Below are 16,634 nucleotides of genomic sequence, written 5' to 3' on the forward strand. Positions count from 1 at the left end.
GATTATACCGCTGTTATCTATGTACCCTATACTACCCTATACTCTGTAACTCTCAATTCTGGGAACCACGCCGAGCTCTATCTCAGTACAGTGGTTTAGTCCACCCTGGGCCGGAGAAAGGTACTCTATCTACATAGGCATCTGGTCACATAAACATGGAAGTTGGAACCGCCTTTTCCTAACTAGACTCAAGTTTCACCGATTGCTAATAGTCTGTTTGAATTTCCTACCAGGTTGCGCTACCAGTATCATTTTTGATTTTACTTCTCGAGGCTTCACGCTATAGTTCTTACATTATACATACATAGCTATATACTCTCTAGACGCGTTCTGTAACATTATCCCCTCCTAAGAAAATTGTTCGTCCTCGAACAAGAACATTACAAATGAACAATGAACAAACAAATGAACAATTAAGCAATAAACAAAAGTACAAAAATAAGTAACAAACAAAAGTAAATAAACAATGTCACCTTAGAATAAATTGGGTTCTAAATAAGGAGCTAACCTATCAAGATGTACAACCTTAAACTTGCCTTTAGATCCTTTCCGAATTCTGTAAACTACATCATTAATTCTAGTTATTACATTATAAGGACCTTCCCAATTTAACGAAATTGCCGAATTAGATCCAACAATAGACCCATTTTTTGACTCATTTTCAATATTTAAAGATAAGCTTCTAACTCTCAAATTACAATAGGTACCTACCTAAGCATTCACTCTTCACTGTATGTAATATTAAGTAAGGTATCAATCTCAATGTTATCTATGTAGTTAAAACATTTATTTTTACTTATCTAATTATTGTATTTTATCTATCCTATTATATCATACTACCAATAAAGCAATAAAATGGGGTTATCCCGTAAATTTCTAAAAAAAAAAAAAAAAAAAAAAAAAAAAAAAAAAAAAAAAAAACTCTAAAAAGGGGAAAAAATTAAAAAAAAAAAACACCTCAACACAAAAAATCAGTTAGTTAAATGTTCGCGAAACCGCAAATCGCAAAAAAATTAATGAATAGTCGATTGTACATGAAATTTTAGGTAGAATAATAATATGCAATAAATAGAAAGTAAAAAATTGGGGTTCTCATTTGAAATTCCAAAGATTGTACCAAGTTCGCGTTTTTCGCGAATTTCAATATTGCCAAAAAATTCTTTGCACAAAGAGATTACTTAGGTATGATTTAAACCAATCTAGAACCTTTCCTCTTAAACCAAGCTCGTATAATGGAAGAAAAAATAAAATGAAGTAAGCGATGTGCAGTCTGTCAATCGCAGTTTTTAAAATAATTATTTAATAATTTAAGGTAAAAATAAATATACTAGTTAAATGTAGGTAGTTAAATGGAAAAATTTACTTGATTTAATTGAAACAACATCAGAAAAATATCAGAAAAAAAAGATTCACAAAAAAATACAAGATTGACTTTCCATCATAAGTCAAAACACAACTCAATACCTATAAACGTCTTTCTGTTATGCGCAATAACGTGAGACAAGGTCTGAATTGTCTTAAAACTAACAAAGTTGTGCTTATCTGCCAAACGCTTCGGAATCAAGGGTATTTTTTTATTTTATTATTTTTTTTCAATACTAAGTCCAAGTCCACTACACTATCGGCTTTCGGGGTGGCCACGTATTACACCCTGTATACTGTATAGCAATCAAGAACATAAAGTGGTTTTCTTTCAAGAGCTGTCTCGGCTTGTACTTTCTGTTTCTGTGCTCTCTGAATCTCGACCATCTGAAATCAGAATCGAAATAACCAATACAGTTAAACCTCGATAGTAAGTACTACAAGGGAAATGACGAAAAGTACATACTTGTTATAGAGGTTTACTCAGTAAATATTTTACTTATTAACGAGGATCCTTTATTAAAATGACTCCATATCGATGTTCTGAATTAGAAAGTTGAGGAAGATATGTGTCAAGTTGATTAATAAATTGATTGACATCTCCTTGAGGAGATCTCTCAGAATAAGAATAACATAGAAGGAAGGTTTGGGTCTTTTTACATATCAAGGTCGAAGGACAGTTCACGAACAGCTGACTAACCAAATTTGTTTAGTCAGCTGACAAAACTCTTCTCTCATTGGTGGAAATTTTCTGAAAATTATTGAAATCTTTGTTTAATCTTTGTTTACATTTTGCAGTCCCGGTCTGTATTTTCAATTTCCCCCGATTTCTGAATGGTTTTATGAATTTTTAAAGTCAATAATGGAAAAATAAGATAAGATACCCATCGAATTTACTTAGAAGTTGTTAAAAGTAAATGTTTCGTAAAAAAGCAGAAATAATGTTTCAAAATTTCTGTAAAAATCATCCTACCCAGGAAATTATTCATGGTCCGGCACTGGTACCAAATCAGCTGATATATAACACCTTCGGAAATAGGTATAAAAAATGTTTTTTTTTTTTAGCCCCCCCCCCCTCAAAAAAATTGTCCCGGGTAAAAATCGGGAATCCCGTTTTTTTAAGCCATTTTTCCGATTTGTCCCGTAAAGGCGGAAAACAAGTTGGCAACCCTAAGTAGATGAGTACCAAGTTTCTGTGAGAACAATAACATCAATATTAGTTAGATGATCATTTAGGAAAAGTATTAATTCATCAAAATTTTTCTTAATACTTCGCATGTTCATGCAGAAAATTTTGAAACTTTTATCTATACAAATAAAATTGTAGAATTGTCTGTACAGTGTACATTGCTTAGGATCGTGAAATTTTTAGTTATTTTTACCCCTTATCCTTATGCATTCCCGATTCCAAAAATCACATTAGAAAAATTTCTGTCTGTCTGTTACGCTAAATAGACCTTTGATTGTCCTCTTTTCACGCAAAAACGGCTCGACCGATTTTGAATATTGTCACATTCCATCCTGATTCAAAATGGCGGCGGTTCAAAGTTATGCCTATTATGCTGCACTGTGGGACATGTCAGGGAGCGCGTAGCGCGACCGTGCGTGTGTGTGTGGTGTGATGGATGTGTGTGGTGTGATGTGTGTGTGATGGATGTGTGGTGTGATTGGTGTGTGTGTGTGATGGATGTGTCGTGTTTGTATGTGTGTGGTGTGTGTGTGTGTGTGTGCGTTTGTACCAGGATATTTGTTGGGACCAAACACAAGTTACTTACCTGGGCTCTTAGGAGAAGCGAATACAATAGTCCGTCCCTTATACCTTTTTTTATTACTATTGTAATAATAAAGGAAGGACGGACTAAAAAGAAAAATAAGGGGAAAAGGGGAGGGGGAAGTTTGAGTTTCTTGACTTAGAGCTTCTTAGGAGAATGTTTCGCCGCTTCCATATCCATGCGACGCCGACGCTGACGACAGTTGATTCTGCGAACAAAACTCTTCAAAGTCATCTTCATTGGTGAATCTGAATTTCTTGTTCTTGAACATAACATAGATGACTCCTCTTGCAGTCCAGACTGATTTGTAAATGATTTTCTCAGTAGGTAATTTTCTTATCCCCCACAAAAACATAAATGTGAAAAAAAGGCCAAGTTCCTATCCAAAAATCTGGTGTGAACATCACTCGACTTTCCTTATCCTATTGAATGGTGCTTATTTGGGTGTTCTGTTGTAACATTTACAATATCTCGTACCTACCTACCTAATTTGTTTAATACTCAGTTTATTATTATTCTTGATTTGAATTTCATTGGCCTTGCTCGGCGTAGCTTAACATAGATGACGCTAAAACCAATCTCAAATTAACGACTGAAGTGTTATCTAAAACTTTCTCGCTTTGAGTTCATAGGTCGTCGCGACAAATTTCGAGATCAGAGCTCATTTGTGTGAGAAAATGTGAAAAAAATCCCTCAAAAACCAGTTTTTTTGTTTTGTTTTTTGGCTTTATGGTTCTCTGGTAAAAAGACCTTTAATTTGATATATAGGTCGACCAGGTTTGGATAAGTCCTTCTATGGGGTCAGACAGACAGACAGACCGACCGGCAGACGACACCGAAGCGAATACAATAGCCCGTCCCTTATACCTTTTTATTACTATCGTAATAATAAAGGAAGGACGGGCTAATGAATAAAAAATAAAATAAAGTCTTTAAATATAGGTACACCAGCTAATCGCAAAATCTGCAGCTTAAATAATCAAATTCAACATCAAATTCATATCCCGAAACTGACACCTTTCACCTAGAATCGCATGCCAATGAGTTTTGCATTCTGGTAGGTTTTTAGCATAATAAAATTATCTGTGTACTCCGCCATACTTGGGTGGGTACACTTTACTTTTATTTTCGGTAACTAATTAATCTAATTATTTATTCACGTTAACTTTCGATAGGGGAAAGTTGACCAAAGTGGGACCCCGAGGCCGGAAACTGTCCATTTGGACCTGCAGGTGAAAACTAGTGGTTCAGCAAACTGTACAGTTCACTCAGGAAAATGGGTACTTACAGATTCCCCAAAGTTTCTTACGTTTCTTAATGGGTACTTACGGATCTCCCAAACTTTCGATGGGCACCAAAAATTTATTGAAATACCTAATGGGCTTCAATCTTCAATCCATAGGTATAATGAGAAAATGGCTTTTATATGGGTTGAATGGTTCTGCCAAGTTTCATCAAAATTGGAAAAGAAAACAAACAAAAAAAAAAAAAAAAACTTTTGAGGGTTGTGACGAAACAAATATGAAGAAATTGAAGGAAATTCGTCCAGTCAAAAGGTCAAGTTTTGGCCTGATCTCAAACATTCAAAAAGTTGTAGGTGGATTTCACCAATTTTTGATCTAAGGATTTCTAGGAAAAGGCTTTTTGCGTAGTGTACCAACCTCGGTGGTTTACTACGTGGGACTTCGAATCTGAAGGTTGGTGGTTCGAGTCCAAGACTTTTCGTATTGTACGCAGAATACAGACAATTCTCTCGCATTTTCCGGGTCCCCATTTTACCTCGGGGATCCATACTACGCATCTTTCCTCTAACTAACTTATTTACGTAATTTATCATTATCAGGTACGACAATTAATTATATTAAGGATTTGCTATTTAAAACCCTACAATATTCGTAAAGTGAATGTTTATAGGTTTGGGTCTTTGAGTTTAAGATAGGTAAAGGTAAGTTTCACATTCAAGTTAGCCAGCGGCAATAACAGGTTGAATTCACCAGGTCCAGACAGTCCACTGAGGTGAAGCAACGTTGCGCTTGCTTAGTATCCATACGGTGACCATTTGGGCAATAGATCAGTTGCGCTTACTTGGGTGATGTTTCAAAGTCATAGAACAGGAAAAATAAGGAAGGACGGAATTTTTCTTTTTCTTCTACGACTTCTAGATCCCGAGATAAATCGATTTAAAAAATACCGGTAAATCGTGAACTTTGACGTCATTTAGCGAGGGAAATAAAATTTCAGGCTGGTAGCAGAATGATGAACTTTGTTCTCAGAACGGCTGGCTTTCTCCTATCTCGTTGTCTTCCTTCTCTCTTCGCTTTCGGGTCTTCGCTAAGATAGGACCTTGGCAGTTACAGTTCCCTCGTTTGGATTGGTCTCGCTGGAGGACGTAAAACTGAGACAAAACCAGCCCTGTCAAGCCACAGACAATAACACTGGCTCTTTTGAGGGTACCTGCTCGCAGGCAACGCATTGATATGCTTGTGCGCATACGTTTCTGCGCAGTTCTTTCTGCTCTTCCGCTAGCGCGCTTGCATAGTGGCGCTACCTAACGGACGAAAAAAACAACTGCGTAAAGTCTGACGTCACACATATTTGAACTTTTTCATTAGAAGAGAAAATAAAAATTGAACTTTCGACCTTTTACAGTTATTTTCTCGGAGTTTTGACCTCAGGTTTGGATTTTTCCCAACTTTTTTCATAAGAATCGACCATTTATTTATAATTTTTACCCATTTGCAACTACTCCATTGTGTGCTGTGTTTCGGGTGGATGGTTGCGCGGTGGGTATGGGCTTAACCCATCCTTTAGGGCTGTTTGCCCCTAAACCTTACACTCAAAGTGGGACGATAAGACCTTAGAAGTTACTGTTCCTTTTATCAAACCTCTTCAAGGGGAAAAATCGCCCTAAATATTTTTTTTTCTTAATTAAGCAAGGTCCTAAAATATGGTTATATATGTACCATGTTATTAAACCCATAAAATAAACGAGACCTTGTTTAGACTGCTGCTGGGGTAAAGGGACTTTTCAGTCTCATTCGAGCAGGATAAAGAAGATATATTCATATTCTAAATAAGTTTCCTATATTTTAAGTAAACATCTGCTTCCACCCTGTAAGTTCACGTAATTCCAACATTCTCGGTAACTTACATATAGCCCATACCGCACACATACAGAAGAGGTCTCACACACATTTCCGTCGACAGGTTTAGTCCGCGACCTACCGAACCTTTCGTGACCTTCGGCCTGACATGATGACCTGTTGAGGTCTTCTTCTCTTGACCTTTTGAGGTCTTCTTCAAATACGGAACCATCACGCTATCTGGCCATTGGTACTATGGGTTTCGTACAATACCTGTCAGGTGAATTGAAAAAAAGTTGGATAATTTACTGAACGAACGAAATCAGTTAGAAGTTTTTTAAGAGGTTTGACAGAGGGAACTGTAACTGCTATGGTCTTATCGTCCCGAAATCGAAGAGAGAAGGAAGACAGGATAGGAAACCACGCCAAAGTTGGCTTTCTTGCCTCAAGAGTAGACCCAACTCTTTCTTCTCCTTCTTCTTGTGGCGGCTTTAACTGTAGCCGAACGGTGTTGGCAGAATAAAGCAAGGATGCCAGCCTAGTTAGCTTAGTTGGTAGTGCGTCTGCCTTGTAAGCGCTAAGCCGCGGGTTCGATTCCCGCCCGGGGCGGATTTTATCTTTTTCCTTAAGTTTTTCTGATGGAAGTGTTTGTTTCATTATGGGGCCCGCCTCACATTCGAAGCGTACCTAAGTGTACCCGGCTACCCGAACCCGAGCGACTTTAAGTAGCACGAATAGGCGCCCACAAAACCAAACCTATTTGGTTGCCAGCCTAGTTAGCTTAGTTGGTAGTGCGTCTGCCTTGTAAGCGCTCGGCCGCGGGTTCGATTCCCGCCCGGGGTGGATTTTATCCTGATGGGATAATGTTCGTTCTCGGAACGCCTGTCTTTCTCCTTATCTTATCCTATCTCCCTCTCCTTTTCATCTCGCTTACCTAAAGTCCTTTATCTCATTTCTCTCATATTATTGTAGCTAATTTCTCATTATAACTTTCTATTCCTCCTTATAAAACGGACTTAAGACCTGAGGCTATGCAATTTACTCTCCTAATTAAAAGCTAAATGAAAGACACTGAGATTTTAATTTCTCAAATTTTTTAATTACTTTTATTTGTTTCTTACTTTGTTTGTTTATTCAGAAAAAAAAAACTCAGTTCCTACTGTTAGAGGGCAAAGTTTAATTCTTTAAAAGTATCTTTTTGCTATGCTATAGCTAGGTAAATAGGTAGCTGTGTATATAAGTTAGCAGACTATTCCTTTGACCTGCCTTGGTACTTGGTAGTGTGGAGGTAAAAGCGTATACGGGATATCTAATAGAATAGAATAGAATAGAATAGATAAAATAAAAATAGAAAAAAGTCCATTGAATGTAAATAAAATCAAATAAAAATTGAAAAAAAAAAATCTAATAAAATTTAACAAGAGCCAGATCTAGACCTATTCATTCTCACCCTTTGGGAAAGGAGCCACTATCTAAATCCCAAAAACGGTTGCCAAACTGCCACATGTTAGCTCTCTCTCTCTCTCTTTCTCTCTCTTTAAAATAGAAAAAAAAAAAATGAGGGAAGGGTGTTTTTCTTACCATTCTAAAAATCCTGATGTTATTTCGGGAAGCTGAAAAACAATTAAAAACCTTCTCCTCCTCTCCCTTTTTCTCCCTCCTCCTTTCTCCTTATATTTCTCCTCCTTATATTCCTCCTTCTTCTTCTTCTCTTCCTCCTTCTTCTCCTCTTCCTCCTCCTAACCCTTTCCTTCCCTCTGTCCCCCCCCCACTGCACATAAAAAGTAAATGAATGAGGTTTTTTTACCTCTAACTTTTTTTTTTAAATTGTTTTATGGTTGTAATTTTTGTAATTTCTTTTAACCCTTTCAAACACTAGCCTGGACAATACTTCCTTACGAAACGTTTGACCACTAGGTCGCGCTGTGCAGTGACCAAAAAGTTTGTGCAGTGACCAGGTTCTAAAAAAAAGAAAAAAAAATATAAAAGAAAAAAAAATATAAAAAACAAGAAGTTCTACTTCAAAAGTTCACATGTCGGTATAGACAAAGGACGAAAGGGATTAATTAAAAGGTAAAAAAAGAACCTTAGAAAGAAAGGGGTCAAAGGAAGATGAGTGTAAAGGGAGAGAGAAGGAAACAATGTGTAAAAAAAACATGAAAAAAAAAAAAAAAAAAAAAAAAAAAAAAAAAAAAAAAAAAAAAAAATAATATGGAACGAACTTTATCCTATCAGGATAAAATCCGCCCCGGGCGGTTGTTGTTTGTTGTTGTTGTTGTTGTTGTTGTTGTTGTTGTAGCGGCTTTAGCTTTCGCCGAATGGTGATGGCAGGGTAAAGAAAAGATATTTTTGTATCTGCCATACACCGAGGTAATGATCTCTAGCCATGTTTAATTGGCTCGTCCTGAACCGCAGTCAACCGTTGTGAGGACTTGTACTTGGTCTTTAAAAGCAGAAAGAACCCTTTGAAACTGCCAGCTAGCTAGGCTGGTTAGGGTTAGCTGTTCTCCTTCCTGTTTATAGTCCCACAGCCAGACGCTAGTCTACTCTCTGTTTAACGTCCCCTAGCCAGCACCTGAGTATATATCTCAGCGGTCGAAATCTTAACGAAAATTGGCAAGGTGGTGAGAAGTGGGGCCGAAAAAGTGGGGTTCAATTTTTTAACCCTACCACCACGGATTGAACCCGGTACCTTCTGGGTGATATGCCAGTGTAATACTGACACTGGAGAAAGTATGACAAGAATACATAGCTCTATACTATACATATTGTTTATACTTATGTGTGGTGAGTTGTTTTGTTATTTAGGTACCTATACCAACTTGTTTTATAATATGTTTAAGGAAGGTTATTTATGTTTCATGTGTGTGTTTTTATGACAATGTTTTAGTGTTCCTAATACATAGTAGGCTAAAGCGGGGTATCTTGACCAGAGCCAAATTCTAAAAGAAAGTCACTTAACATGAAAATTTAGGCGCTAGGTTACAAATTTTCATCTGTAGGTAAATGGTTTCTTCAAAATTGATCCCAAGGGCAGGGTAAACCCACACCTTTGACAAATGGAGATTGGAGTGTGCCTGGAAGGCATGAGATGCTTGCCGGGTTCGATTCCCGCCCGAGGAGGATTTTCGGCTGAACAGATAGGGCTCGTTTTCGGAACGGCTGGCTTTCTCCCGTCCTTCTCTCTTTGATTGCGGGTTGATTTCGGGACAGTAAAATCATTTCGCAAAACATTTGTGACACACCCAAACGTCAACCTCAATAAGAACAATTTGGTTCGGACCAAACGGGAATGACGACAAACACCGACCCCTTTTTACAGGAAAAGGCCAAAGAGATTTTTTTTTTTTTTTTTTTTCGGATAAAGAATGCCCTCAGCCTCCCTAAATACGCCCCTGGTTCTAACAGTTCTAATACAACATCTGGCCATCCTAAACAGAAAATATTACAACATCCTAGTCAGTCGTTTAGCAAAAATAATCGTCCTGATAATACCCTCTAAGTCTTAGGTGCTTGTCATAATACCAGCGTACGGTACATAGGTAATTGTTCTTCAGATATTAAACATGGGTATTATAAAATGGGTTTTTACTTTCTGTTACACAGTGCAAAGGAGTCTGACTGGGGGACGTTAAACAGGGAGTAGACTAGTTCAAATCTCCTTATGCTATGTCAATAGCGACGGTTGAGTGCGAAGGGCATCTGCTCGTACAATTCGTAGCCAAAACCAAATGTCAGCCCAAAGCAATCACCCTAAGTTAGGGCTGATTGGAGAGGCTGACGAAAAACGCCGACCCCGTCTGTACACGGGAAAAAGGAGGAGAAGAAGAAGGAGGAGGAGAAGAAGGAGGAGGAGGAGAAGAAGAAGAAGAAGAAGAAGAAGAAGAAGAAGAAGAAGAAGAAGAAGAAGAAGAAGAAGAAGAAGAAATATGAAAATGATAAAGAGTCTCTACAATTTTCATAGGTTTGTTAATTTTCAAACACAAAAAGCCCACTCTAAGGCTTAGGTGTAGGGCAGTGATTCTCAAACAGGGGTCCGCGGCCCCCCAACGGGGCCGTGAAGGACTTCGCGACCCCCGGGAAGATCACATGAAATATACTAAAAAAAAATCTATGGTTCCCATAATGGGCATATAGGCACCATGGATTAAACGACCCAGTGAGTATATTTGGGTTAAAAATGTTAAAATCCTTATAAAATTCATAGATACCTACCTAATTTTTTGAATCCTTAATTGCCTACAAATAAAAACACATTCTCTAATACATAAAATCAAAACATACTACCTATAATTGAGGAGCTGGGTGCAAAAAGGGAAATATGGATTTTTTGCCCTTTTTGCGTAAAACGGTTTTTTCAATAGAACGTGGTGCGCTCTATCTTCCGCTTGAAGACACACGTGAAAAAGTTTTTTCTCCAATTCCTCTTTCCGTAATAGAAAGTCGTGTGATGTTCACACCATTTAAATTTTAAATAAGGTATAAAGAAAGATCTTTTTTAATCACTTATTACTATCTTATGCATTTACTGAAGAAGACCATGTAAGAGCTATGGCTTATGTGGTAATAATGAACAAATCACAAATCTAAATGCAACCATACAGGGTGTAAAAGTAAAGAATAAAATGAGACTGTATTATCAAATAAAATTAATTCAAATCATGAATTCTTCTTCCTCTTCTTCTTCTCCTTCTTTTTCTTCTTCTCCTCCTCCTTCTTCTTCTTCTCCTTCTTCTTCTTCTTCGCCTTTTCCCGTGTACAGACAGGGTCGGCGTTTTTCGTCAGCCTCTCAATCAGACCTCTATCTAGGGTCATTACTTTGGGCTGACATTTGGTTTTGGCTACACAATTTTACGAGTGGATGTCCTTCGCACTCAACCTTTGCTATTTCTTTAGCAAGGGATATTTTAGACTGGTCTACTCCCTGTTTCCTTCAGCCAGACTTCTTCGAATTTTTCTTCTTTGATAAAGGCAGATTTTTTGGTGTAAGATGATAATACAGTACTACCTTTACGCTACACCACTGATAAAGAATGAACTGCTAAAGTTTTTAGATATTTAATGACGGGTGTTTTACCCTTCATTCGGAGACAAGTTCCTGCCTCCTCGGCCACAAATTTTTGGCAAATCAGAAGTTGGACAAAAGTTTACCTTACACCCTGTAGGTTTAAAATTAGGTGTTTCAGTAATAATTATTATTTGTCAAGACTTGGTGACCCAATACAACTTAGGCTTAAAAGTAAAAGGTAGAAGTTGTTTAAAAGGAGTACCTACCTAGGTCCTAGATACCCAATTTTTCGAGACATTCTCTTTTAAAGGCTGACCGGATAGGGTCAAAGGCCAGCTAGAACAGATAGGGTTAACACAACACATAGCCCTTTTGGGGTTAATGATCGGAAGCCTCATTGCAACATTAACTACATAGTTACCATTGAGGGTAATTATTAGGCAAATGCAATTACTAATTTTCTTTCTTCTTGTTCTTGTTTTTCTTCTCCTCCTTCTCCTCTTCCTCTTCCTCCTCCTCCTCTTTCTCCTCCTTCTCTTCTTCTTCTTTTTCTCCCTTCTTCTTTTTCTTCTTCTTCTTCTTCTTCTTCTTCTTCTTCTTCTTCTTCTTCTTCTTCTCAGGTCTTATCGTCCCGAAAGCGAAGAGAAAAGAAAGACTGATGATTGATAGAAGAAGATGAGCCGTTCCAAGAACGAATCTCATATTCTGTTTTAGACAAAGTTCGCCCCTGGCATGATTCGAACCAGAGACCTAGCACTTTCTTTCGAATTGGCAAAAAAAAAAAAAATAAAGTTTCAATACCTATGTATACCTACCTATCTACCTACCTTTACGAATAAAACAAGCTGGGCCCGTCCCTCCGGGTATTTTTTAGCCCGTAGTTTATTCGATCGTGATTAGAGAAAATCAGTACCTATGTACCTAGTAGATTAGAATATTCACATCCGAATGACCTTTTCAACATTTTCCACGATATGAGGGTTAAGTTTAGTAACAATTACTTTGGTTAATATCTGGATGGGTGATTATCCGATTTATACCAAATTGTTACAGTCGCGTCCTTGGACCATTCCGGGATAGCATACCAAATTTCATTTCTCTACGACAAATCGTTCTTGAGATATTTAAAAATATCTCAGTTTGATGATTTTCATTTATTGCCCTTTTTGCACCCAGCTCCTCAATTTTGCGTATTAATTTACTAAAATATTCTTAGGCATAAAACATTCTGATAAAACATACTAATATTTTAGGTATATTTAATTACAAAAACATTTTGTAACCAAAAACAACAGAATCCTCTTCTATACGTTTTGATCTCATCTTCTATCTTGAAAAAAGAGAATGGAAATACCGTAGCCTGTCTAGTCTCTTAATCCACACAGCTAAGAGTCCAAGAGAGTGAAAGTTAAGAACCCGCGATGTTAACCTGCAGGTCAGCGTGGTCACTAGTGGGATGGGCGGGTCGGCGCGATTCATTAGGTTTGGGAAGATAGGAGCAGTCGCGGAGCCACGGATTGACATATGGGAGTAGAAGCAGATGATCTGGATATAGTTTTTCTATTCTTCACCTGGATTTGGACCACTCAAGAGAAAGCGCCCCCCAATTTATTCACCATCCTTCACTTTTCCTCATCTTTTCCTGAACGACTCAGTTGAAGGCACACTAAACTATGAGTACCTGGACCACTCAACTGAAGGTACGGTAACCAACAACAGGAAGTCCCCCTGAATTTATTCACCATCCTGCACTGTTGTTTACATAAAGGAAGATTGTCTTATCTTTACCTGAACGACTCAGTTGAAGGCACAGTAACCCACAAGTACCTGGACCACTCAACTGGAGGCACGGTAACCAACAAGAGGAAGCACTCCTAAATTTTATTTATTCACCATCCTCCACTGATGTTTACATAAAAGAAGATTCAGTCTCATCTTTACCTGAACGACTCAGTTGAAGGCACAGTAACCCACAAGTAATATCCTCTTAATGGGATAGTATATGGACTCGCAGCTTTTCTCTGGAATAAACCTGAGTATGCGGACTCATTAGAGGTGCTGCAGGTTAATTTTAGAGAAACTGGGGAGGTTGAAATATACCAGTGAGGGTACTTCTAGGTTCCATCAAGGCCTTGGGGTTTGTGTGTGTGGTGGGTGGGTGTGGTGGTGGTGTGCGTGTGTGTGGTGGACCCGTACAAAGGACGGGTCGACCACTAGTCAGAGAAAAAAAAATTATATTCGTTATCATTAGATAATAAAGAGCAGTTTTCAAAGACAGAATCCGGGATGCAATCTATAACATTCATTGTTAATTTAACTGAAATAGAAAGAAACAAGCAGGGTCCGTCCCTCCGGGAATTTTTAAGCCCGTATAGTGATTAGAGAAAATCAGTACCTATGTACCTACCTAATTTGTAAATATTACAAGTCTTGTAATACAATAGTTTGATGAAACGAGGCCCAGGTTCTTCTTCTTTCATCAAAAAATCCATCTCCATAGAAGTTATGATTAGCTTAGGGGATGTATGCACTGTATTTATTGTATTTAACAAAATAAGGCAGAAATTATTCAATTCAATTCTTCTTTTCCTTCTAGGACGGGAGATGAGAATATACATGATAGGTATATCAGAAATAGGTTACGAAATAATAGTTAAAATGGTAGCTTAAAAAATAAGTACTATGTCTTCACTTAAATAAGACTATACCTAGTCTTCACTTGACCAAGTACGGTAAATTTCTTAATAAAAGGTTGGGCCTTACCTTTCTTACATTTGGAAGTCTGGATGTCAGCTTGCTGTGATTGTAAAGTGGTAGCACGCACAATGAGAGCAGGTCGCATAGGAGGTGGTGGTTGAAGAGGAAACAAGGTGTGTTCTGAACTAGCATGCCAAGGCTTTGTTGATAAGTGATGAAGGGCTTCATCCTCTAATGAGGAGGTTCGCTTAATTGTTTGCATGTTCGGGACATATTGCTCCGGTGTCCAGTCGAATGTGAAAGCGGACTGAGGATGATGAAGTGAAGAAGAGCTGCCGGGTGTGGGGGGAGTAGTAGTGAGATCATGATGCAGAATGTCAGGTACTTTCTGAAGAGTTGTATCTGACCAGGGGGGGCTTGGATTCCACTGTTCCATTAACTCTGCGGGGTCCATGGTCATTGTGATAGCCTTGGCAAATATCCGTGATCTACCCAGAGATGTAGAGGAACATGTAAGGAATAATGTACCTCCCCCTCCATCGTTGACATTCCTGTCAAGATCAACTATCACTTCAGAGGAATCCGAGGAATGTGGTGACAACTCTACTTTTACTTTTGGTACAATAGTTAGCAAAGACTTTTCTATTTTGATCGGAGATTTTCTGTCAACATCATCTGGAGAGGGCGGTTCATCTTGTGAGGAATGAAAGGAATAATCTACTGGTTCAGGTTCATTTCTACGACTATAGACTTGGATACTATCATTAGAATTATTGAGAGGTCGATGGTGAGAATGGGACTGAGTATATACGGGATGAAATATAGAGAGTGTGTTTTGTTCTTGATAAGGAACAGAGTGTTGGTAGTACGAAGCCATAGATATCCTAGAGGCAGAGCTGTCATAGTGAAGGCCATACTGAAATTTACTTTGAATCATATAGTAATGATACAGCCAATTATTGTTTCTCATCACAGTAGCCTCTCGTTCACTGCAACAATTCAAAACATAAAAAAAACTATCAACTGTGGGTAATTTACATAGATACCTACATACCCACCCAAGCACCCATTATTATTATTACTAGTGGTATCACGCACCACACACACACACACACACACACACAACACCCACTCACACACACACCCACACACCACACACACACAACACCCATCTACCACACACACACACCCATCACACACACAACACCCATCCACCACCCACACATACACACACACCCACCCCACACACACACCACACACACACACACACACACCCACCCACACACCACCCATCTACCACACACACACACACACCGATCACACACACACAACACCCATCCACCACACACACACATACAATCACACACACACCCACCACCACACACACACGGTCGCGCTACGCGCTCCCTGACATGTCCCACAGTGTAGTATAATAGGCATAACTTTGAACCGCCGCCATTTTAAATCAGGATGAAATGTCACAATTTTAAGTAGCCTATGTTACCCCGAGTACTCTTCTTAACAACCACAAAAAATTTCATTAAAATCGGTCGAGCCGTTTTCTCGTGAAAATAGGGCAACCAAAGGTCTATTTAGCGTAACAGACAGACATACACACACACATACATACAGACAGACAGACAAATTTTTCTAATGTGATTTTTGGAATCGGGGATGCATAAGGAGTAAGAATAACCAATAATTTCACGATTCTAAGCAATGTACAGACAAATCTACAATTTTATTTATATAGATGAGTAATACATAATAATAAAATGGGAATTGATGCAATGGAGACATTTATTAATGCCGTGATGTCCACAAAAGTTGTGAAAAGGATCTGCTTTACCAGAAATAATTAATTCATGATTGATTGGTACTTTACCTTAGGACTTGGTTTGTACTGATTATCACCGGTTGTTGGAAATTTTCCATAGTATCTTTCACTTGTAAAACACAATGCACCCACAGCCATCCACCTTCTCGTTTTTGTAATCGAATCAAGATAATACAGGAACGATCTTGATCCGATTGGGTAACTAGAAATGAATTAAAAATCGAAAATACAATGATGAATTTTATATCATCCGTCATCAATGTGAATGAAGGATGGACCAGCGTTCAAAACAAAATTTAATGACTAGGCTACCAACTTTTCCAATAAATTCTAAACATGATCGAAATTGCAAAAAATGTTGACTGTGGAAATTGTCAATTTGTCTTTTTGTGTGTGTGTGTGTGTGTGTGTGTGTGTGTGTGTGTGTGTGTGTTTTGACATATTCCAATTTTACTTATACATTCAAAAGTGCCTAGTGGGCCGTACTCGAGGCTGGGAGTGTTTTTTTTTTTTTTTTTTTTTTTTAAAAGACCGGCAAATGCCATATTGCCATGGCACCATACTTTTTTTTAAAAAACAAAATGCCATAAAAAGCCTACAACACCCGGTTTCCCGGTAAAACCCAGGATTCCCTAGATCTTTTGGGAAAAGTCCGATATAAAAATCTTATTAGATGTTCAATACAATAAAGGTAAATTTATTATTATTATCATTATTATTATTATTATTATTATTATTATTATTATTATTATTATTTTTATTATTATCTTCCCTCTCTATACCCCCTTCCTCTCTCCCTCTCTCTCTCCCTCTCTATACCCCCTTCCTCCCTCTCTCTCTCCCTCCACCCCCAACCCCCTTCAAACTATTACTAC

The 16,634-nt window shown here is 38.0% G+C and overlaps 1 protein-coding gene across 1 annotated transcript; it reads right to left on the minus strand.

Annotated features, from left to right (window-relative positions):
* Positions 1-1,336: 1,336 nt before the first annotated feature.
* On the minus strand, positions 1,337-15,959 carry LOC103511674. Its single transcript, XM_008476403.3, has 3 exons — positions 15,808-15,959; positions 13,989-14,911; positions 1,337-1,749 (listed from the first exon to the last, which is right to left on the minus strand). Exons 1-3 carry the CDS (start codon positions 15,855-15,857, stop codon positions 1,694-1,696), a joined length of 1,029 nt encoding a protein of 342 aa, XP_008474625.1. The 5' UTR covers positions 15,858-15,959; the 3' UTR covers positions 1,337-1,693.
* Positions 15,960-16,634: the final 675 nt, after the last annotated feature.

Source organism: Diaphorina citri, unplaced genomic scaffold, assembly GCF_000475195.1.
Source record: "Diaphorina citri unplaced genomic scaffold, Diaci psyllid genome assembly version 1.1 scaffold739, whole genome shotgun sequence".
In the NCBI taxonomy this organism is placed as follows: Eukaryota; Metazoa; Arthropoda; class Insecta; order Hemiptera; family Psyllidae; genus Diaphorina; species Diaphorina citri.

Bases quoted from the DNA above. Each gene is read 5' to 3' on its own strand.
- LOC103511674 (XM_008476403.3), bottom strand. From the start codon at position 15,857: ATGGAAAATTTCCAACAACCGGTGATAATCAGTACAAACCAAGTCCTA. The intron at 14,912-15,807 runs GTAAAGTACCAA...GAATTGTTGCAG, and splicing joins AGTACAAACCAAGTCCTAAG to TGAACGAGAGGCTACTGTGA. The intron at 1,750-13,988 runs GTAAGGCCCAAC...TTCTGATTTCAG, and splicing joins GACTTCCAAATGTAAGAAAG to ATGGTCGAGATTCAGAGAGC.